Source organism: Lolium rigidum, chromosome 6 (genome assembly GCF_022539505.1).
Source record: "Lolium rigidum isolate FL_2022 chromosome 6, APGP_CSIRO_Lrig_0.1, whole genome shotgun sequence".
In the NCBI taxonomy this organism is placed as follows: Eukaryota; Viridiplantae; Streptophyta; class Magnoliopsida; order Poales; family Poaceae; genus Lolium; species Lolium rigidum.
In genome coordinates this window covers 40,422,833-40,446,214 of record NC_061513.1, presented here as the reverse complement: position 1 = coordinate 40,446,214, position 23,382 = coordinate 40,422,833, and the positions used below count along the sequence as shown (strand labels likewise).

The 23,382-nt window shown below is 45.2% G+C and overlaps 2 protein-coding genes, 1 long non-coding RNA gene and 1 other non-coding gene across 4 annotated transcripts; 1 reads left to right on the top strand and 3 right to left on the bottom strand.

Annotated features, from left to right (window-relative positions):
• Positions 1-4,241: 4,241 nt before the first annotated feature.
• Positions 4,242-4,314, bottom strand: TRNAF-GAA. Its single transcript has one exon. It is a non-coding gene; the product is annotated as a tRNA-Phe (tRNA).
• Positions 4,315-5,541: 1,227 nt separating this feature from the next.
• Positions 5,542-8,360, bottom strand: LOC124660424 (probable glucuronosyltransferase Os01g0926600). The gene is made up of 4 exons (XM_047198235.1): positions 8,245-8,360; positions 7,018-7,406; positions 6,569-6,810; positions 5,542-6,392 (listed from the first exon to the last, which is right to left on the bottom strand). The coding sequence occupies exons 1-4, from the start codon at positions 8,345-8,347 to the stop codon at positions 5,879-5,881; spliced, it is 1,248 nt and encodes a 415-aa protein (XP_047054191.1). The 5' UTR covers positions 8,348-8,360; the 3' UTR covers positions 5,542-5,878.
• Positions 8,361-11,854: 3,494 nt separating this feature from the next.
• On the top strand, positions 11,855-12,639 carry LOC124665795. Its single transcript, XR_006990685.1, has 2 exons — positions 11,855-12,403; positions 12,492-12,639. It is a non-coding gene; the product is annotated as an uncharacterized LOC124665795 (long non-coding RNA).
• Positions 12,640-19,147: 6,508 nt separating this feature from the next.
• On the bottom strand, positions 19,148-22,036 carry LOC124661664 (probable glucuronosyltransferase Os01g0926700). Its single transcript, XM_047199539.1, has 4 exons — positions 21,572-22,036; positions 20,694-21,082; positions 20,015-20,256; positions 19,148-19,910 (listed from the first exon to the last, which is right to left on the bottom strand). Exons 1-4 carry the CDS (start codon positions 21,669-21,671, stop codon positions 19,397-19,399), a joined length of 1,245 nt encoding a protein of 414 aa, XP_047055495.1. The 5' UTR covers positions 21,672-22,036; the 3' UTR covers positions 19,148-19,396.
• Positions 22,037-23,382: the final 1,346 nt, after the last annotated feature.

The following is a 23,382-nucleotide window of genomic DNA, read 5'->3' as shown; positions in this document are numbered from 1 at the left end:
CTCGGGCGAGTCTATATTGATAAGCTTGCAGTTCTTGGACTGTAGCAGTTGTCGTCATTGGTTCCGAGCCATCTAAAGCTTTCGCGGCTCTATCCCGAGGCTGTTTGTGGAACTTGAACTCTGACGCGTGGTGTGGGCCCGACATATTTAGTGCCCATACCTCACCTTAGATCTGAGGGATCGACATAGGGGTTGCCCAAATCGTCGAAAGCCTCCGATGTTTCCTCTTGATCGCGACTTGCATCTCCAACGGCAAAAACTTGATGATATTTTGGAGTTTTCACTTTGCTTGGTTTGGTGACACCATCATAGAGTTTGGTGAAGACCTTCCCAATAGAGGTGGATTTGTCGATGAAGTCGAAGCTATCAGTATCGCTCGAGTCATCGCTTATATAAGAGTCCGCCGATGATTCGAAGGACATGTTGCTGAAGATTTTGGCGAGTTTTTCACTTGCCCTGCTGTCGATGAAGCGTGGCGACGAAATCTCCTTATCGCTGGACTCGACGGATGATACTGAGTTTGAGAGATCAGAACCACCCGACGAAAATCCCGACGAGATCGGAACTTCGAGACGATACACTCCTTCTTTCTCGACGCGGAAATCGAATTTTCCAAACGTCATCTTCATTGGCTCCTCCAGATACGCATATGCATCCAAACGGGAGGGCGGGTGAGGAACAAAATCAACAAGACCAGTTTCGATCTGTTTACCTCTGTCCATGATGTTGCTTGCTGCTGATGAAGTCGATGATCTTGAACGTGCCATCGAGATCAGCTCCTTGTCGCCTCTAATCCCCACGGACGGCGCCAATTGACAAGGTATCAACTTGTCAATGCCTATGGATTGTAGGCTAGGGTTTAGTTGGAAGTAGAGGGCAAGTAGATCTCGAAGGTTTCAGCCGAAAAGTACTCGACGATTATGAAAACTAGGGTTTGTAGACAATGATTCGATGATCTCTGCGTCCCTCGACTCCCCCTTATATAGGAGGCGGAGCCGAGGGATTCGTGTTGTACAAGTTACAAAGTCCGGGAAGGTTTCAAACTCATCCCGTAAGATTACAAATAAGACTTTCTATTACAACTCTAACTTTCCTTAATAACATCTTGGGCTTCCGAATCTTCTTATTCTTCGAGTAGTGGGCCTTCAATAAACCCCGGGTACTATCTTCGGCAGACCCATTAGGGATGCCTATGTCACTGAGCTCTGGAGGTTTGTCGGAGTGGCGTACTTAGCTAGCCACGTCTGCTTCTCAAGATCTGTTCCCGACGTTCCTCCTGCTGTTCCAGAAGTCCCTGCTGTTGCAGCCTGGTTTGAGAGTGCCCGATTCTTGCGGTGCGGCACGTATGCGCACGTATATCCATGGGGGATCTCCTTGGGTGCCTCATGTAAGAATTGGTAGTCACTAGGGTCACCACCAATCTTGTAGACGACGTATGCCGATGAATTCGGCACTTCTGGTGCTGCCAACGCGAACGGCAGCGGCGGACGGGACTGGAGTGGCATCTCTCCTTGGTAAGTCCCCGAGCTGGTCCCGACGGAGAATGCCGATGGCTCATGATTTCCTGGATCACGCGAAGAGCGACACGCTCCAAAGTGTTCACCGAGGCTCTCGAGTGGCGGTGCGGCGAATGAGCCACCATGAAGTTGATCTCCGACGCAGCGACCGGTGCGTTCTTCGACGGGGAGGACAGGTCCACTCCATCGAGCGCGCCTTCAGGTGAGAACCCTTTCCACCCGATGCCATGGGAGCGGGTTACGTGGAAAGAGCCGATGAGGTCGGCTTCGAGGACTGCTTTGATCTCGTCATGCTTCTTTTTGAGCTCTTCAGTCAGATCCTCGTACTTGACCGGAGTGCCTTCCGCCATCTTAGATGTAGATGGCGATGCGGTGGATGTCGAAGATCGTCCCACCGGGCGTGCCAGAATGTGTTGCGGTCAAAAACCCATCGGCGGGCAGCGACGGGCAACACCGTAGAGCCGGGAATCTCCCAGGACTGCGGCTGGCCCTGGTCCCTCCGAGCGACGGCCCGCAAAGCCTTCTGCGCACACAACCGATGCTGGTGCAAGGGCGTGCCACCTGACCTATACCTGGTCGGGGAAGGTGTTGGATGATGCCTCGCTTAGTTTCTGCATGGCATACACGTAAACGTTAAATACGAGCCTCGATCGGCTCTCGGGTTGTCTCGTGAATCGGCTCAAAGAGCCGATCCACCCATGATACGTACGAGGTGTACGATCGGATGGTGGTCCTGCTTGATCAAGAGAAAGCTAAAGCGATCTACTACGATTTGGGGTTTTCACCGCACAATCGGAACGTCCTACTCGTGATTGGGCCTCGCGCTCGCGTACGGTGATCGTAAGCCGATCCTAGACAGGGCCTAAAAACCAACACGAGGTTGATCCCCGGAACATCCTGTCTAGGGCTAGCAAACTACACCCTACACGCCGCTGGATCCTCCAACCCTTTGTAAGGCCTAACAATGCAGATATTAAACTAATCCTTGAAGAACAAGGAGCAATCATAACGGATCGGATCTACTAAATAATGATCAAGCGGGGTGCCGCCCTTACACCCGTGACAGGCGTAAGGGCGGCTAGATGCCTAAGGGTTGCATGACGATAGCATATGATACGAAGAACAATGCTAACCCTAAAACATCTATGATAACTACGTTGCTCGCCATCAAAAAGGCTTCAGTACGAGCAACGCATGGAAGACGAATAAACATGTCTCTGCCTAGATCGCAAGATGCGATCTAGGCAACATGGTGCTTACCCGGAAGAAACCCTCGAGACGGGGGAGTTGGCGATGCGCCGAGATTGGTTTGTGTTGAACGTTGGTTGTTGTTTATTTCATAAACCCTAGATACATATTTATAGTCCGGGGACTTTCTAACGTGGAAATAATCCCAACCGGGCACGAGCCAAACTCCTTCTAACCGACACGCATCCTACTATGGTACAGATACACGGGCAATTAGCCCAAATTTGGTACACAAGGCCGATTCATGTATTTCTTCTATGTATATTCTTCAAACCCATCTTCAATCGCGGCCCACCTCTGATCCGGTCAAATTCTGGTGATAACAAGTCCACATCCCACCATAAGGTCTGTCCATATGAATAATTCCATACGTCTGGGATTACCGAATAGGAAACCATGTAGCCTAAATTTACTCCATCAGACACATGGATCGGGTACAGGGGCAACCAAAACATGGCCTTCCTGTACTCTTGAGAATATGGTACTAGTTTGTTTTTCTTGACTGGAAATGAACGGTAGGGAAAGCTTTGGGATCAATTCTCGTATGACATCACGTTATGGCCGTAGCTAGCACCAGAAAGTCCGGGAACGGACCAAGATATTCCTGGCCGCCTACCCGCAGCTAATAAACTAAGGTCGACAAGCGTCCATTAATTCAGTGATCGAATAGCGAATCGCTACGTTTGAGACCTCCTCTCGCCAAGGACTGCGACCGGCCAATATTCATAATATGCAACACCATTATTCAGTTAGAGCAATTCCAATAGTATAGCCAACTGTTGGCTATAACAAGATGTCATATCATTTGTAGTCATCATATAGCTAACATGTACAATAGTTGGCTATAAGAATGTAATCTTTACTTAATATATGACCCGCCTTTCACTCTCACGATGTCTTCTAGGAAGACGTCATGAGAAATTGCTATTAGCATAGTAGCTCACCTCCCTTCTCTCTCTTCTTCTCTCTCCTCCAACTCATCTAAAATATATTATTTAATGTCTTATAGTCAGCTGATTGGACTCTATTGTACTTGCTCTTAAGAACAGACATGGTACTGTCACGAAACAAGCATTATGAGGAATGATTGATGGTGGAACAGGGAACGTTCGAGATCATGTCTCCCTGCTCGATCGGATGGCACAGTTCTGCAGTTGCAGCTGGGCGTCGCGCGCTAGGTTTACCGCACAGATCGTGCCATCTGGGAGTTCATGAATGTATAGCTTTCAGTTTGACACCGTCTAGTTTTTCATTTCTACCCTGATGAAACGACAAGAAGCTTCAGCTTTTGTGATTTGGCATCTTCACGGCAAATTAACATTGTGATTTGTGAGGTAAAAAAACCATTGTGATTTGTGTTCCCCGCAAATGATCAAGAATACCCACCGTCACCAATTTTATGGCACAGTGAAGTGATTAAGAGTACCCACAGGTCAAAAACGTTGAGAATGCTACAACGGAGGGGGAAAAAAAGATTGCGGTGAGGGTGGATCGAACACCCGACCTTCAGATCTTCAGTCTGACGCTCTCCCAACTGAGCTATCCCCGCTGTTTGTTGTCTAATTAGTTATACCCTTAGTGACATGTTCGTCACTAGCAGATAAACTAACAACAGCTGAGATTTGGGCTCCGCCTGGCCATTATAGGTTTTCTATCGTTCTAGCGCAGCTCGTTTTAGCCCATACCAGGTACTCATATACGGCGGCCCGCTACAGCCATGACGCGGGCCCTATCGTCACACTCTTTGCCATTTCAGTCAACCCAGAGTCCCCTCCTCTCAAATCCCTGGCCCAATTTCTACGTTCGTTTTTTTTTCCTTCGAAAAAGTTTGTAGTGTCCAAGCTCCACACCAACATTTTTGTTTACCTTGTGATCGTAGCTGAAAACAGCTTTGACATATGACTAAGTTTTGAGCATAAGCTAAATATAGGTTGCTTCTTTTCCCTTTTTATTTAGCCTTCCGGCCTTGCCTTTTGCTTTGGTTTGGCTCAACTTTGCTCCTATACAAACTTCAGTTGGTACTAGTGGCGGTCCAACCACCCCTAATCCCATCACACGTTAAATTTAGTGCCGCAGCGGGCAACTGGATATGGATAAGTACTTTTTTCCATTCTGCATAAACGATGCAAATATTTTGTAAACCTATATCTTTGTTGTAATTCATAGAAACACACACCAATATTGCTCTCCTCTAGTTATGGTAAAGTCTTTGCTTCTAACCTATATATTGGCCTCTCACATGTAGGTTCGGTCAAACTTAAAATTATGACAAATTCTTGTGGGGTGTGGCACATGATTTTAATCGCTGGGCTGATATTGCAGGGATACACGAATGTGCCAAATTCATAAGATACGACGCTCAATAAAAATAAGAAACAATTGCGAGAAAAGCAACCGAAGTTTGACCGCACAACTAATCCGACACTCGGTTAAAATAAGAAACAATTGCGAGAAAAGCAACCGAAGTTTGACCGCACAACTCCTAGGACGACCCTGTAGGAGGGTGTGTTTTGACTCCTTTATGCCCTACAAGGCCTGAATTTTCGGAAAAAACTATTTCAAAGTAATAGAAAAACTGAAAACCGTCCCATATGTACTTGGATTCACATCATACCGACAATTTGGTACTCAAGCCATGTGTTGTTTGTTACAAATTCTGTTACCGTATCAACGGAATATCACATAACTGTGTTGCCTTTTGAATCTGATAGTGCAAGGGCAGTCATGCACATCAACGGCATTGCAAGAAGCAATATCTCTAGGTCTGGACCCTGGATAGCAGTGATGTGTTGTTAACGTTACTTAATTATTTTTCGCATTACAGATCGGCATCTATATAGCAATGTAACACAAAGGTCATATACATAATTACTATATGATCCATCATCACCTACAGCAGTAGTAGTCTAGCACTAGGGCAACAAAAAACAAGGTAACCATGTTACACATGGAAGGTAGGCAGGCACATTGCCACAAAAAGAAGCAAGGTAGTAGGAAGTAAGGAGCTTTACACTTGACAGTAATGGCTTGGCTTGGCTGGGCTGGTATACTCATCAGTCCTCTCATCTGATTCTGACTGAACACCATCAGCTCATGGCGCCATGCGCTGCTACCTACCATGGCTTCAGGTCGCCCTTGGGGCCCTGGGTCCAGTTCAGCGCCTTCTGCCCCGGTGTCAGGTACACGCCCTTGTCGTGCGGGAGCTTCCGCGCCAGACCGTTCAGAATCTGGTGGAAGGCGTCGCCAGGCTGGGCGGGCTGCGGGAAAAGCATGGCTTGCTTCATCGACGGGTTCGCCAGCAGCCTCTGCTTCCGCAGGATCACCTCCATCGGGATGGATGTGAGGATGGTGTCCAGCTTCGGGACGTCGTCCTCTGCGATGAACACGCCGATCTCGTCCCACGGGATGGCGTCGGCAAAGGGCAGGACAATGTCGTCCGCGATGATCACCGGGATGCATCCGAACACCACGGCCTCCACCAGACGGGGGCTCCACGGGGCCCAGCCCAGCGGGCACAGGCAGAATATGGCGCGCTGCATGTCCTCATAGTAGGTGGGTGGGTGGTCCGTCGAGATGTCAAAAAGAGGGTTGTTCTTGAAGTTCTCCCACACCGATGCACGAGCACCTCTGCATTTTCATATAGCAGGTACGTTAAGACTTATGTGCCCCAATAATTCATTAAGAATGATTACGAAGTACTACTCCCTCCGGTCCATTTTAATTGACTCAAATTTAGTACAAAGTTGTACTAAATTCGAGTCGATGAAAAGAGACTGGAGGGAGTACATGTTTCAGGTCCTTACCTTGCATAGTAACCACCCTCGGGATCATTCGCTGTATCGTAGAATAAACCTCGGAAATACACAAAGATGGACCGCGGGGTCTCTGGGGGAACAAGGTGAGTTTTCATTTTCTGGGGAGGAGCATATGGTGGAATGTTGATTGAGCCCTCCTTTAGGCACACATGATCCTTCTGCCCAAAAGTCTGTACCAGCGTAGCACGACGAAGCAATGGAAGAATTCCTCGCTCGATTGCCTTCTCTTCCTGAACAATGGGAATGCCAAATGCACATCAGTTGAAAGGTTCTATACACGAGCATGCAGTTTATTTCGAAATACCTTAACATGCTACATAGGGGAATGGGCAATTCTGAAAGTTCATGGATGTATGTGTGGAAATATGTTCATTCTATGTTTCAGCGGTAATAGATGGTAGAAGACACAGGTTTTCCATTTTTGCTCTTTGACTCACCTGGTAATGGAAGCATGCCCCAAAGTCATGTGGCACGACAAAGAAATGATCAGCACCCTCTGTCCGGTTCCAATAGGGCCAGTGCGAGGAGATGAACTGAACTGCACTTCTCATGATCCGCGGGGACTTGAATGGCAAGGGATGGCCCCACGGAGTGAGGTCGCAGGTCGTGTACACCGGCGTGTAGAACCAGTCGGCCTCCTCCGGGTTCATGGTCCGGGTCGCGCTCGACAGCAGGAACCGGTGCATGAATATCTCCGCGGCAAACATGTGGCTGAGGCACCTGGAGTCCTTGGCCACCATCTTCTTGTTGTACTTGGTGGGCAGCTCGTAGATGTACACCTTGAGCCTCCCCACTGGATCATCCTCCAGCACATCACCAGCGCTACCTGGATTTCCATCATAGCCACACAGAGAAAGCGTGAGAATTAAGCACTGCAACAGCACAATCATACTACAAGACAGAGTTATGGAACAGTTTTGAGGCTTTGAGTGAGCTGTTTCCCAATTGATTACCACAGAACAGACAATTTAGACTCGAGTCCAGAATCACTGGGAGGTTTAATAATGCCCAAAGTTTGGTAATTTCGGGCAACATAACGTGAGAAGTAAGTACTGCCACAGCACAATCATAGCTACGATACAGATTTATGGAACCGTTTTAGACTTTGTGTGAGCTGTTGCCCAATAAATTGGCACGGAACAGACAATTTAGACTCGAGTCCAGAATCAGTTGAGAGGCTTAACAATGCCTCAAATGATGGTAATTTTTTTTGGCTGGGTGGGGATCTTGCTTGTATTTACTAAGTCAGACATGCGCTACTTGCTGTCGGTGACCGAGGTCGGAACATGCGACCCGGAATAAAAATCTTATCGTGGTTTCAAGATCTTGGCACGAACACTTGATGTGTTCGTTATCGCATCACAGGTTGGTCTAACAGCTGCAGATCTCACGCCGCCGGGATTCTTCCCCGACTTTCAGAGGCTCAATCAGCAGGATTCGGACGCGCTTTCCCCGCCCCGGAATCAGATCCCAGCGACCAAAGCGTCACCGGTACTCTCAGATCATCCGAACCCAGCAGCGCGAGCATTTGCTGCAGCAATCTAGCGCACACGAGAAAGGGACGTCCGGCGAGCAAAGCGGAGGCAAAGAGAAGAGAACACGAGGAGCTGAACAGAGAAAGGGAGCATTTTTATTTGACGAATCGCGCGTGTGAACTGACATACCTTCGATCCTCTCGGTGTCCTGCGCTCTGACGACGACGTCCGAGCAGGAGAGGAGCAGGGCGAGCGCCGCCGCCAGGGCCAGCGCTACCCGCGGCTTCCCCATCCCCGCCGCCACCGCCGCCGCACCTCTCCCTCCTGTGCAAAGCTCTCAGCAGCCGGCGCCGGGACTAGGAGCGGGGAGAGTCGGAGCTGCAGGTGAATCTGCTGCTGCTCGTTGGCGAGCAGAGGGGAGTCGGAGAGGAGAGGATGGGCGTAGGGTGATAATAATGCGATGCGAGCGGAGGTGGAGGATGATGCGCTAGCTGTCGGCGGAACAGGTTTGGTGGGGGGTTCACCTCCCCCAAAACGGAACGAGCACCGTACTGTGCTCGCAGGTGCTGCACACGGGCAAGCTAGTAAATCCAGCACGGGATATCTGTAAATACGTGTACGCGTCCACGAATTTGGGGACGGGAATTGGTTTTCCAAGAAATCAAGAATCATATCGCGAAAGCCATTTGGCATGACCAGTGCTATGTGAAAAAAAAACATTTTTGCTAATTTTTAGTCGAATGAGAATTAAGTTTGAGCTCATTCAACTCCGGAAGGATCTGTACCTTCATTTCTGTGTCTTATGATTTACATGTGAGGTTGTAAATGTGATCTTTTTCAATTACAAGTAGGTTGCAACTACGATTTCTTTACTTGCAAATGAGATTGCAAAAGAGATTTCTTAGCTGTAAATGCAATGGAACTGAGAAAAATGTTTCACACGGTAAAAAAGCTCACATAGTACAAAAATTATTCATGTAGTCGATTGCGGGATGATATCATTTGAATGGGAATTCAGTTAACATCCAGTTCAATGAGAATTAGTAATATATCTTAATGGTAAAAATATCACGGTGATATTTGATATATATTTTTAACAAGAAGAGCATCTTTTTATTTTTTTGTGCTAAGTTAGAAAGTGTTGAGGCATGGAAAATACATCCATGCTCATGGGTGCCAAGCACCACATACATCCAAAAGAAGAAGAAAACAATAATTCAAAAAAAGGTTTAAAAAATCTGAGTCCTTTTGAGAACCAAAGATGATCAAGTATTGCACTTGTACAAAAATATTTCGCAAGGGAATTACTACTATTTTCCATGTACTATTTACGCTAGCTATATTCATCATAATTTTGTTTGCCCAGGATACCATGAGAATTATTTTGAGCCCAAATATTTTATATGAGTACAATACTTAATCATCTTTTGTTTTTAGGGGGATTCAGATTTTTTTAATATTTTAAATTACCATGAATTTTAGGGTTTATGAGCTTGCAGAAATGCAGGGTACATCTACCTAATTACATGATCAAAATTTGATTAGTGTTATGATGTGATCTAAATTCATATAAAAGTGGTTAACTTCTGACGAGCGGTGTGAGTTTCGTTGTGGCTTGGGCTGAGTGACGTGGAGCGTGGCCTTTCGCTGGGTACGGATCGATATCACCGACCATAAATACCTCTCGTAAGTTGTTGGCTAGGGTTTATCACTTCATTAAAAACCCACGGTGATGTATAAACGCTTTCGAAGATTTGATGACTAACACGTGTGCTTATTTACTCTCTTTGTTGGAGGATTTTTTACATTAAAATCCTCGGGTCCCTTTGTTTAGTTTGTTTTTTTCCTTCCATACGAGGAATAACCCAGCCTCTGTATCAAAGTGATACCTACGGCTTTTATTTCAAGTTCGTCAGTTCTTAGTTTTTTGCTTGTCGGTTAATAACAATTAGTAGTAAAGCTAATTTTAGATACTCAATCGTGCACCGGGTCATTAGCGTGATGTTGGTCGCTGAAGAACAGCTGTGGTGCTCGTTCTATCTGTCCTGGAGTGCTACGTCCCCAACGTCTGAACGGCGGTTGGGTTAGGTGAGCGAAAGGAAACAAAAGTTAGGCTTTTTCAGGCAGACGGAGACGATCAATCGGCCCCGGAACACGCGGAGATTAGCGCTTGTAATCTAATCCGGCACCGACGGGAAGGAAGCGTTGGGTCGCTTCTTTTTTGGCGGGCTCCAGCGAGAGTCTCCAAACCGCGTATTCAAGAGGGCCGTCGAATCTGTCGGTGGGAACGGGATGCGTGCTTGCCGCGCAATCAATCCATGACATCCAGATACGCCATGCCGATCGATGCGTCCTCCCTGCTTTGACTCGGAGCGGACGAGCGGCGCCTGTCGTCTCGCCAGCTACCTCGCTCGCTCGCCCGTCGGCCGCCCGTCGCCCACTACCTCACGTGTCCCGATTACCGGCACTTTCTTGCCGGCAGTTTAGAAATATGCCTTCAATGCTACTGATTAGGGGCACTTTTTGGTGAGTGCCTTAGATTACTACCTAATTAGCGGCACTTTTTGGACGTTGCCGTCAGTGCTTGATTATTACTGGCATTTATCGAAGTGCCGGCATTATTTTCCGAAACTTTTAGGGTCTAAATGCAAAAACGAACAGACATCCCACCCGTGACCCGACCCAATTCTCTCGCACTCCTCTCCCTCCGTACTCTCCCCCGCCCACCTCTCTCTCTTCCGTTCACGATGCGCCGCCGCCGTGCCGTCCGACGCCGGCCGCGTCCGCCGCCTCTACTCACTGAGCGAACTGCGTCTTGTGCCCCTCCACTGGATCCCGACTCGCGCCCCGCCGTTCTGCACCTGAGAGGGACGCCACGGCTAACCCTAGCAATGGTTCGGCACGGTCGCCGCCGCGGTTCCCGCGCCGCCACGCCTCGTGCTTCTCCCCTACCACATCTGCGGCATGATTCTCGCCCCGCCCCCGACCGCGTGCTCCTGCTCCTCCGTCTTTTTGCCATGTGGCTTGGCGCCGACTGCGACGAGCCCTCACACGACGCCATCGTCCCCATCCCACGCGAGGGTCTGCGGCCGCACCCCGCCGTGGGCGCCCTCGAGGACCGCAACATCGCCGGGGACCACGACAATCAAGGCCTAATCGTTGACAACCGGCGGTTCGTATCGAGCATCGCCGACCGGACCACCCACTTAGGCTGGTAAGACCTCTCATCCCCTCATCTTCGGATAGTGGCTCTCATATGAATGTCGTTTCCATGCTTTGATGCCTAACAATAAGTTTCGGTAGATGCACCTTGGGTGGGCTCGGTAGATTGATGTTTTTCGTTATACTACCAAATTCACAATGTGTGGTGTCCGGATCTCGTGATGCTATCATCTAAGCTGGGCACTTTTCGCAGACCACAAGCTTGCTAATGGACGGGGAGGACAGCAGTCACGGGCTTGCTCCGATGTCCTTTTTTTAACTTTTAAGTATAAGTATATCAGATTTCTTCCCTGAATGTTCATGTATTTGATCACGCCATTGATATTAATGAGTCTTCTTCGTCGGGAGATTATACAATATGAATTTAAGATACTCCAGATTTTCTCTTTTGCTAACTTAGTTCTTGAAGTGCTGATCGCTTGGTGCCCATTCATGTTCCATTATGAGTGAGGTTATTACAAACACATGGGAAAATGGATTTTTTTGTGATTAGAAAATATGGAAAGAAAATCGGTGGTCAACCTAGGTTATTAACATGTATATACATTTTAAAATACAACACTAATTTTACGCCAAGAAGGTCATTCCTGGACATGACCAGACAACCTCTTATGTTAAGTAACCCTGAACCTATCCACAAAATTCCTGGTCACCACTACAATGTTTTGTCAAGCAGGATTCATTTTTTTTACATCATGTATGCTTTCTATCATGTGTTCCCCTACTTATGTAATTACGTATAAGACGCACGCCATGGCGATCCCCAGCAGTGACGTGCAAATATATCTGTAGGCAATTCAAATCACAGACACATCATCTTGTTGCAAAGACGATCTTCATGTATATATGCTTTCTTGGTTCATTTGCTGCTCAAGGGCTCGTCTAATTTTGATTTTTAGAAGCTCTGATTTCCAAATATAGATTTTCTTTCTGCTCTTCTTCACCTTAAATTTGTTTCAGTAGATTATTTTTTTAAGAATTAAATTTGGAATCATTTAATTGTGTCTATGATTCCATCTTAATATCTATGCAGCATGCTGATGGAATCATTTTCAAACTTTACCACCAGGAAGCACAAATGTAGTATGTTGCTAGCTGCGTGGACCATCGCTTCTTGCAGTATCAGGTTTGAATGAATTTATGGTTCTTGTGTACGTAACCATCTAACTAAAATAAGGGAACATGAGTGTGATCAGTAGACTTTTCACTTGCAGATCCAACCAAATTGGTTAGTGGGAGTGCTGATGGTTCGCTGTGGAATATGAATCAGGCAATTCTATTATTACACTTGCTGTATGCCAACTTTTGAATTATGACAATGTGGTTATCGAGCTTGCATGTGATGGTGGTAATTTTGCCCTACATTGTAGTAACATTTTCCGATGCACTCTGTAGGTTGGTAGTGTTGGCACTGTCAAAGCAATGGTAAATGTCTGCTCTGTACAATATCAACCTGATTGCGCTCGCTCCATTGCAATTGACTCAGCAGATCACAAGATTACTGCTATGATCTTCACAACATACAAGCCTCTTATTGTACCTTAGTGGGACACACAAACTATGTTGCGAAGACCATAGTATCTGGTTTCGCTGCCCAAGGAGCTTCAGTTTTCTATCAGTAAAAGCACATCATAGACAGTTCCAAGTTCATTAATTTGAAATTGACATATACATATACTGTCTGTGCATGTGCCAATATCCTTAGACAATAGACACAAAAAGAGCTGAGGCGTTTGCCAAACAGCCTTATTCTCGGCTTCTTCTTCAAAGAGGCTAGAGCAATTTGTGTATAGGTTGTTCACTTGAATTCGAATACCACATCTTGAATTAGTGTGAGAACTATACTTGTCAACCTACTGTCAACATTTGATGGTACTCATACCAATAGTAACTAATTCGCAAAGACGAGAGGAGATGCTTGGAAGTGGCGAGTAGAGTTCTGTCTGCTAGAAAGGGGATATTTTACGGTAACCGGAATGCCATAGGTTAGACGCGCACCGCATCGGTGGTAGCTCGATGATACTACTAATTAATCGTCTGTTACCTGAATATATTTGCATATATTACCGTTAGGCTGTCAATCCGTGTTCTTCGAGTTACATCATGATACCTTTTTTTTGCGAATTAGTTACATCATGATAATCGGCACATTCTTGTTCTTATTACTACCATTTACAATTTCTAGATCGTTTTTGGAATTGATAAAGGGTGCGCTTCTCAGATGTGTGCAGAGTAAGGGTCGCGGGAAGGATCCGGCCGAAGAACGCCGATGAACTAGCTCATGGCGCCGACTTCAATAATATTGTGGAGTTGCAGCCTGAGGTTAGTATGTCCGGCCTATTTTACTCGCTGAGCCCGTGCTTCTTTATTAGCATCACCAACATCATGGATTAAAGTTCTTTTGAAATTTTTGCTCGCTATTGCAAGTACATTGTATATGATTGGTGGATTTTGCAGATCATTGTTACTCCATGGTTGAGAGGAGAGATTCCTGTTGCATAGTTAGCACTATATTATAATAGATCACATGATTAGTCCACCTACAAAAGTGATGCCATCAACTTGTTAATTTGGTATATGTAAAGTGAGTTATACTGAATTTGTGAAAAATCTCTGCTTGTTTGCTAAGAAATTTAACTCGTAGCTTTACGGGCTTGGCTAGTCGATTCTATGTAGTTCCCTTGTGTTTGAGATTTTGGAATGTAAACAGAGGCACACTTGATGATAGCTGAGTCCGCACGCGATGAAATTATATCTCGTATTGGTGATAATGTTTTTTCTTTCTTTTATCCGCAAGTTACTGTTTGTTACGGGTGGCGGGGGAGGGTGGGGATGACGCTCTCCAAGTGCTGGATCTGAAGGCCGGAGGTTGAGCTAAATGCCCCGAGTATTATTATTTTGTGGATCGGCTCCACCAACGCCTCACCAAGGCGAAGATATTCGAGGAGTACACAATTCCTTGATTATTGGCAGTAGTGCTCCAAATTTCTATATGCGGTACTTTATACGGTAATATTAGCTTGCTGTTATGCATGGCTAGCTCACAATACATTTAGTTGAGCATATGCAACAGGAGTATCGTACTACAAGTTGATTGCTGCATTGAACTAAGCCCTGCTTGAATATATGTATTAGTGATGTAAAATGTTATCTAGCCATTATTTGCATTAGAAATTAGAAAATATATTTATGTAGCCTTTCAAAGGTTTATGAACTGCCGAGTGATGTGCTCTTTTTTTGTTCTTATTATTTCTTGGTGAATGTTAACTAATGGACTGCTAAGTATGTAGGAAAAAAAGACAAAACACCAGTTTTGTATTTCATTGCCTATTCTAAGCTGCTAAGTTTTTGTGTTGTTGCCACTTAGGTACATGGTTGTTGAAGAACATAGGTAGTGCATCCTAATATATTGGTTTTTACAAAAAATACGTTTTTGGTATATCCTCTTAGTTAGATAGTACATCATACTTGACTTGGAGGTCCTTCATCCAGTGCCACACACATATTGAAATCCGGTTGGGGCCATATCATAACACACTCCCATAAATTTTAGAAGTTTACCATATATATCGATATCTGGTTCCAAACAGTAAACTTACTCTTAGAAGTTTGCTGCTCATCACTTTCTTGTGTTCCCATGTAGAATGTTGAATTAGCTCTTATTCCGTACTCCCTCCGTTCCCTATTAGCTGACTCGATTTATTACAACTTTTTACTAAATCAGAGTCAATTAATAGGAACACAGAAGTACTTGCTTGCTTATATCACACCCTTTTCATGCTACCCCCTACAAAAAAAGATTGGCAATTGAAATTCTTTGGACGAGTTAATCAACGAGTTGACAAAAAACATTCAACTCTTTGTCGACGATGTCCAGTCTTATTCACTTGCATTTCTTTTCACATTTAATGACATGACACTTTCCTTTGAATCTTTTACTAGTTCATTGCTCTCTAATCTGCTTATATTTTGATTAGTTTTTATTTAACCTTTTGTTGTGTAGAATAAGATTGTATAGGGAGAACTATTCTTAGAGGCTGCACTTGGTTTATATTATGGAAAAGTAAACAAACACGACATGCTAAAGGTGATCATTGTATTGCTTACTTGCTTAGGGACATGTTACGGTTACACAATCAAACATGAATTGGATTTATTGTGTTCTCGGCTACTCAACTTACCTCTAATTCGGAACATACATTACGTAGGCTCTTTTACTTCTTGCACGCTCCATTGAGGCAGATCCAAGCACGGTTATTCCGTGGGTGTTTTATCTTCATATTTACTATCAAAAGAATGAAGGACTTGGAACATTTTCGGTGAAGCTGCGGGAGGGTGGGTGGAGGGCGGAGGGCGCGCTCACCGGTGCTCGGCATCATGCTCGACGATGAAGAGGGCTTGGCGTCGGGGACGTGAACCTGGTTGTGGCGTCGGATGCATGGCGCAGGCTGGCGCAACTTAACTTCCTCCGGCCGCACGACGAGGCATCCGGCCGCGCGGCGTGCGAGGCGGGGCCCAAACTCCATGACAACTTTCTTCCTCGGCGGCGAGATGAACCCTGTTGTTCATGATGAGGAGATCAACCCTATTGTGTATTTTATCTAATGGTTTCAAACCATGTTGTTCATGATGTGGAGATGAACCCTGTTGGTCATGTAAGTTAGATGCCTGGATTGTGAATCCTTGAATGTTTCAAAATGTTGGTTTCAAACCTAGATTGCTTGAAAATATTGGTTTTAAACATTGCTTGACTTCTTGAGTGTGATGTATGCTTGATTGTAGATTGCTTGAATGTTTGCGAGGCGGTATAGCAACCTTAAAAATGCCTAAGAAAATAATCAGCGACACCAGAATTAAAAGCCTAAAAAAGTAATTGTAGGCATCCTTTAAAAGTGCCGGCAAAAAGTTTAGATGGTATCCCTAGAAAAGTGCCAGTAAAAAGATTTTGTGACATTTTTCGAAAAGTGCCGGCAAAAAAATTCTATGGCATTTTCGGAAAGTGCCAACAAAAAGATTCCATGGCATCTTTCAAAAGTGCCGGCAATGCTAACTAGCGGCATTTTTGGAAGTGCCTTAAAATATAATTAACGGCACTTTTCTAAAAATGCCGGCAAAGACCTACCTCGACTGGAATAAACGCAGCACTTTTTTTTGTGCCTTGAAAAATCTTTGCCGGCACTTTTTGTACCTTTGCCGGCACTTTTTTGTGCCGGCAATCTGGGTACCTGACGCAGTGGCCGTCGGCTAGGTACAGCTCGGCCGGTCCGTAGTTAGGTATGGTACTACTAGGTTTCAGCAGTAAGAAGATCCAGACGTCGTCGTCTTCCCTGTGTGAGTTGACCCCTACCTACTCGCCTGCCTGCAAAGTTTAGGAGAGTTTAGTTTCTCTGCGTCGAGCTGGAAAATGCATTCGATTTCATGGAGCTTCACCCTCCGTCGCCGTTCGAAATAGGGAGGGAAAAGGTGCATTCTTGTCAACCACTGTAGGCTGAGTTCAGACTCAATTAGCCTCTCAACTCGAATACCAGCGATCGCTTCTGAAGCCGGACAAGTTTGATCGCTCTCGGATCTTCAGATGTTTAATGATCGAAATACAGTACAATACTACAAAATAAGTGGGTTTTGCTAGAGGATTATTACTGGATGATGGGCCAACCATCTTTCTTCTTCTTCCTCATTTCTTCATGAAAGTGCCCAATTTAGAAGTCTTCAACCTGAACTTCTTTTTCCCTTTCTGAGGAAGGCCTAACAAAAGCGAGCCCATGGCGCAAAAGTCCTGATGACGCTGCTGCCTCTCGTTTTCGTAGGAGCCAACAGACGTCTGTTGGCTAATTCGGTCACATGTCCAAACGCTTTTGTTTTGCTTAATGTATCGGCAACATTTGGACAAAGACTGGAAGCTAGCAAGATGCCTAATCATTACTCCAAGTGTCAAATCGCTCTACCAGACAGGCTACCAGATGAAACCACTTAGCAATAAGCCTGGTTAACAACAGGTGGAGTTCTTTTACAGTAACCAAGCGAGCGTAGACGCCAACACCATTTCGTCTTTTTTTTTTTTTTGATATAAAGAACACCATTTCATATATTGCTGCTTGTTGATGTTATAGGGCAAGAACAGGCCTGGCATCTTTTTTTTCTTCTTGAAATGGAAATGGATGTAACTTATCCCCCTCTGTTTTGGGAAGTACTATCTCCGTAGTACTACCTCTAGTCAGAGTTAATCGACACGGGGTGTACATACTTGTACGCTAGCGTTCCCTTCCCTCCGCGTCAATCTTTTCCGATCAGAGTGAGTATCTAGGTACATTTAAATTTTGATAAATCTTAGACAAGTTTTATGAACAGAGGGGTTTGCAAGACTCTGTGTAACCTCTGCCAGTACGGATGTCAGGATACTCTCTCGGATATATAGTATCCGTCCTCAGAATCAGTGCTACTATCGTATATCAGACCATAGAAGGATACGAAAATAGATTGAGGGGTGTCTCCGGGAATAAGCTGACTTGCATTTTCTGCGCAGGAGCATATGGTGGATTTGTAACTGGAGCCGTCCTTCAAACAGACATGGTTTTTTGTGTGGCACTCTGAAATTTCAGTATTTCAGAAGGCATTTTTCGCAAAAACGCAAAAAGCTTTGTGTTTGGATGCATTGATAGAAAAAGAAGTTGTATTTACAAGTTCGAAGAGTGGACCAACACCCACGCCATACAACTCAACCCAAGAAACCTAGTCTAAGGGAGAAGTTGGCGTAACCCTCGTGCTCCTGCATTCACCCATGATCTTGCCTCGTGCTGTCCGCTTCAGCTTGGCATTGAGTCTCCGGAAGGGATCCGGGTCTCCATCGATCACACCCCAGGCAGATTGCACCATCTTGCTGAAGCCATCTAGCTTCAACCAGTAGCGCTCAAACTGGAAGCGCATCCTACCCGCCACCTGCGCAGTGCAGTCAAGAAGTCGGGGGCTATGTCACCGAAGCAAGACAGCGAAGGGAACAACAATTGTGAAGACTTCAGAAGGTATAAATTCAAGTAAAGTTGTTACTATGGAGATAAAATCAGCAAGATCAAGACAGATAGTACTGGTTAACTAGAGCAACCATCTACTCAGAACATAAAAACTAGGGCTTTTATCGAAAAAAATAAAAAGTAGGGATGAACAATAACCTGGTGGATAGGAACTTGTGAAAGGAACAGATATTAGAAGTTTCACGAAGTTTTCTGGATTGCATTCACATAAGTTGAACTGTGTAGACACTGGCATCCACAAATAAAAAAAAGATTACCCAGTTATCCTCATTGTACCCCAGTATTTGCACCCGTCTTATCGCTCCCTCAATCTGAGGACGGAGCCTAACAATATTGTGCAATTCAATGGCCTTCCACGCAACCATGTGGCAACACCATGGAAATTAACATTCCTCTGCCACATTTCGAAGCAAGTGAGGGACAATATGGCAAAACCAACAGCGCCATCTTTACCTTGGATGATGTGACGGCTGAAATGTTGGAAAACAGTAACAGGAGGCACCGTGATCACAGCTAGGCTCTGTCCATCCAAATCAAACTCAAGCACTCGATCTGTCGTAGCCAACCAGTAAAGAGCATTACCACTGTAAACCTCACATTGAGCGACTCTTGAGATGAGATTGCCCCAAACACCAGCCTCTGAGGAGTAAACAAAGGCACAGATTCGACTATCGGTTCTTACAGCAGTTCATATTTTCATGACTGTTTATATAGGACAAAAAATGCACGGAGGAGGAATAAAAGTCCTCATCCGGATCATGCGTTAGAACATGACTGACAAAGTATATGCAGGTTTGACAATTGGAAGTTGCAAGCCCCAGTCGAGTCGACAACAGACATTATGATATCGAAACCTTGTAATTTTCATTATGATATCCACAAATCCACAATTGTTGATATTTCATCATCTAATGAAGAAGAAGAGACAAAGGTATATGGTATGATAGCTATCAGAAAAGGAGATACGAAAATGTACATTTGGCTTATGGTCAGCACTACGCAACCATGGCGGTATAAGGCGCAAACTATATCAGGTTTGTAAAAATTTCTTTTCAAAAAGTTTTTTTTACATCTCTACGCCGTGAGAGATGCTACCAAGGCTTCAGGTCACCCACCGGGCCAGCAGTCCAGTTCAGGACCCTCTCCCCGGGCTTCAAGAAGACATTCTCGCCATGCGGAAGCTTGCGAGCAAGCCCGTTCAGTATCTGATGGAATGCATCTCTTGGTTGAGCAGGCTGGGGGAACAGCATTGCCTGTTTCATCGAAGGGTTTGCGAGAAGCCTTTGCTTCCTCAGTATAACATCTGTCGGTATGGATGTCAGGATACTGTCCAGCCTCGGAACATCCTCCTCGGAGACAAACACACCGATTTCCTCCCATGGGATGGCGTCCGCAAAGGGCAGGACAATGTCGTCTGCGATGATCACCGGGATGCAACCAAAAACCACGGCTTCCACCAGCCTGGGGCTCCATGGAGCCCAGCCCAATGGGCACAGGCAGAACACAGACCTCTGCATATCTTCGTAGTATGTTGGTGGGTGATCGGTCGAGATGTCAAACAGCGGGTTGTTCTTGAAGTTCTCCCAAACAGATGCACGAGCACCTCTGTAGAATACATAGAAACGTCAGACCAACAATACAATAAGAGGGAATGCAAGGAAGTATAGAAAGGCTGATTGTATTCTTTTTCGACAGACAACAATTTTTACCTTGCATAGTATCCACCCTCGGGATCATTGCCGGTGTCATAGAACAGACCACGGAAGTACACGAAGATGGACCGAGGGGTGTCTCCGGGAATAAGGTGATTTTGCATTTTCTGCGGAGGTGCAAATGGCGGAATTGTGATGGAGCCGTCCTTCAAGCAGACATGGTTCTTTTGTCCAAAGGTCTGAACCAGTGTGGCACGCTGAAGCAAGGGAAGGATTCCTCGTCCAATTGCTTTCTCTTCCTGAAATAATAATGAAAGCTCTTGTTACAGAAAGACAAAATTGTGTTGGAAACTTGGAATAAGCAACAAGAGAGTGCCAGTCAGAAGAAAATAAGGTATGACATGGCAGGTGCTTATTTTTAATTGGACAGTTAATCATGAACCTAAAGAGTAGTCAGACATTATTATTATTTTCTGAAAAAGAAAGAAATCATTATCTGATACAAGGGACAGAACATGTGCAAACTGAAGTACTTAAGTCAGAGGTGCCCATTCATAAGCAATAAATAATGAGAGCAGCATCTTTCTGCCCCATTGTCCCCATGTTCTTTGCAGCAATCAGATATGCCCCAGCTGTTCGAACTCAGTACTAAACAATTGCTTTACATCTAGTACTATTAAGTTAATTGAATGAGAGAATGTGTGCAACAGCAGGGATTTGCAGTGTGTGTCTGTACCTGATAATGGAAGCAAGCGCCAAAGTCATGTGGTGTGACAAAGAAATGATCTGCCCCCTCCGACCTATTCCAGTAAGGCCATTTCGTCGCGATCAGCTCGATGGCGCTGCGCATCATTCGCGGAGACTTGAACGGCAACGGGAGACCCGAAGGTGTCAGATCGCAGGTCGGGTACACGGGCGTGTAGAACCAATCGGCTTCCTCTGGGTTGGAAGTCCGGACCGCGCTCGACAGCAGGAACCGGTGCATGAAGATCTCCGCGGCGAACATGTGGTTCAGGCACCTAGGGTCTTTCTTCAGCAGCTTCTTGTTGTACTTTCCGGGGAGATCGTAGATAAACACCTTGAGCTTCCCAACAGGATCATCGTCCAGCACATCACCAGCACTTCCTGTATTTCAATGGCCACAGGACACCATTAGTTTTGCCCAGAAATAGAGGAAAGAATATGCCAAGTTTGAGAACAGGGTCACATAGCACTTTGGTTGAACGGATTGTATCATAGGTAAGCAAGGTGCAGGTCTAACTGCTAAATGGCATGAATCATGATTGCCATAAGCAATCAAGCAACATGTTCTGACTACATCGACAGAAGTGTCAATAGCATTAAGGTTTGCAATAAAAGATGGTCTGAATTGAACAAGAAACTATGTAAATCATTTGGGGGTAGAACATTAATCATTTGCATATAATCTGAACCAGGACCTGTGATTCAGGAAGGAAAAGTGCAACCACAACCAAATCAAACATAGAAAATTCCATACTGCGAGGCTTGCTTTGGCAGCTTTCCATGAAGGACACAAAACAGCCTTACAGAAATCAAGCAGTTCGAGTTGCAGAAACTGACAAGGCGTGCCTATCAAAAGAGCAAGGCCCTCACCTGAGATCCTTTCTGTCTGGTGGCCCTGTTGAGCCTCCGCCGCGACGAAGAGAGCCGCCGCCGCAAGAACGGCGATGGCAGCCAAGCCCCACCTCGACATCTTCCTCTCGATCCCCACAAGCGTACCCCTCTCTCCAGCACCTGTGTCTCCTCTCCAACGCTCTCTCTCTGTCTGGTCTTCTGTCTGGCTCTGGTCTTGTTGGCTAGGCAATCGCCAGGGGTAGTTAAAGAGGAACGGGGGAAGGAACTTTTCCGGGAATTCCTTGTCCTACCAAGAAGCGTTTGGTGGTGGGGGATGGTGAGCGGGGCCTTTCCTAGGCTTCCTTGCCTCTTCCTCCTCTCCTTGTACACACAGAAAGAGCTTCAAGAAGAATGGATCCGGAATGGTTCATGTTTACTTCAAGGGAAGCGGGGTATTAGTATTTGAGCCAAAAGATGAGAGGAAGGTAGGGGAGAGCTGTCCCCTCCTTCCTGCTACTTTCCTTCACATTTTGTACACACCAATGATGAGCTGTAGATTAAGTCTACAATGTGATGTTTCCATGGAGGTTTGGTGAGGGGCTTACCTCCCCCCGTCAGTTGCCAGGTTTCTTTCCTCCTTCCTCACCAAAATTGGACACTGAACCTCTCACTTGTCTTATTACCTTAAACATGTCAACTGTCAACTCATATCTCTCTTTCTAATTGTGCTTTAGTATGTGATTAGAGTGCTCTATCCCACAAAGTCTAATTGTTTGGTACGTAATTAACTGCTACTGTATTTTGGTCTGTCATAGTCTAATTGTTTGGTACATAGTTAACTCCTACTGTATTTGGCTTTTCAGTTTCTTTCTCCAAGTCCCCTCTGTCACACAAATGTTTTCTGCTAATTAATAATGTGGTGATTTGGATTGTTCTATTGCACATGTGATGAATGGAATGGCCACTCATTGTCGTGAGTCATGATCCATTTTTGGCTCATAATAATTGCAGCCAAAACTTTTTACCATATATTTTTCTGCAAAAACTAAAAGGGAAGAGCATGATCCATTTTGGGGTATTTATAATTGCAGCCAAAGCTTCTTACCGTATTATTTTTCTACACAAAAGCTAGAGCTTAAGTTTCAAAATTCATTCCGTAGCACTCTCATTTAATTGGTTTTTTCCCAAGTTTCGGATAAAGGTTTTAGTGCACTTGGGTTCGGAAAATTCCGGTCTACCAAATCGCGAAGTGCTACAATGGCTTGGATTCTGAGAACCGATGTGGCTAGGTTTTTACCTTAAACATGTCAAATGTCAACTCATATCTGTCTTTCTAATTGTGCTTTAGTATGTAATTAGCGCGCTCACCGACAAAGTCTAATTGTTTGGCACGTAATTAACTGCTACTATATTTGGGTCTATTATAGTCTATTTTTTTTAAAACATTTGTCATAGTCTAATTGTTTGGTACATAATTAACTCCTACTGTATTTGGGTTTTCAGTTTCTTTCTCCAAGTCCCCTCTGTCACACAAATGTTTTCTGCTAATTAATAATGTGGTGATTTGGATTGTTCTATTGCACATGGGATGAATGGATGGCCACTCATTGTCATGAGTCATGATCCATTTTTGGCTCATAATAATTTCAGCCAAAGCTTTTTACCATATATTTTTCTGCAAAATCTAAAAGGGAAGAGCATGATCCATTTTTGGGGTATTGATAATTGCAGCCAAAGCTTCTTACGTTATTATTTTTCTACACAAAAGCTAGAGCTTAAGTTTCAAATTTTATTTCGTAGCACTCTCATTTTCTTGGTTTTTTTCCTGAGTTTCAGATAAAGGTTTCGGT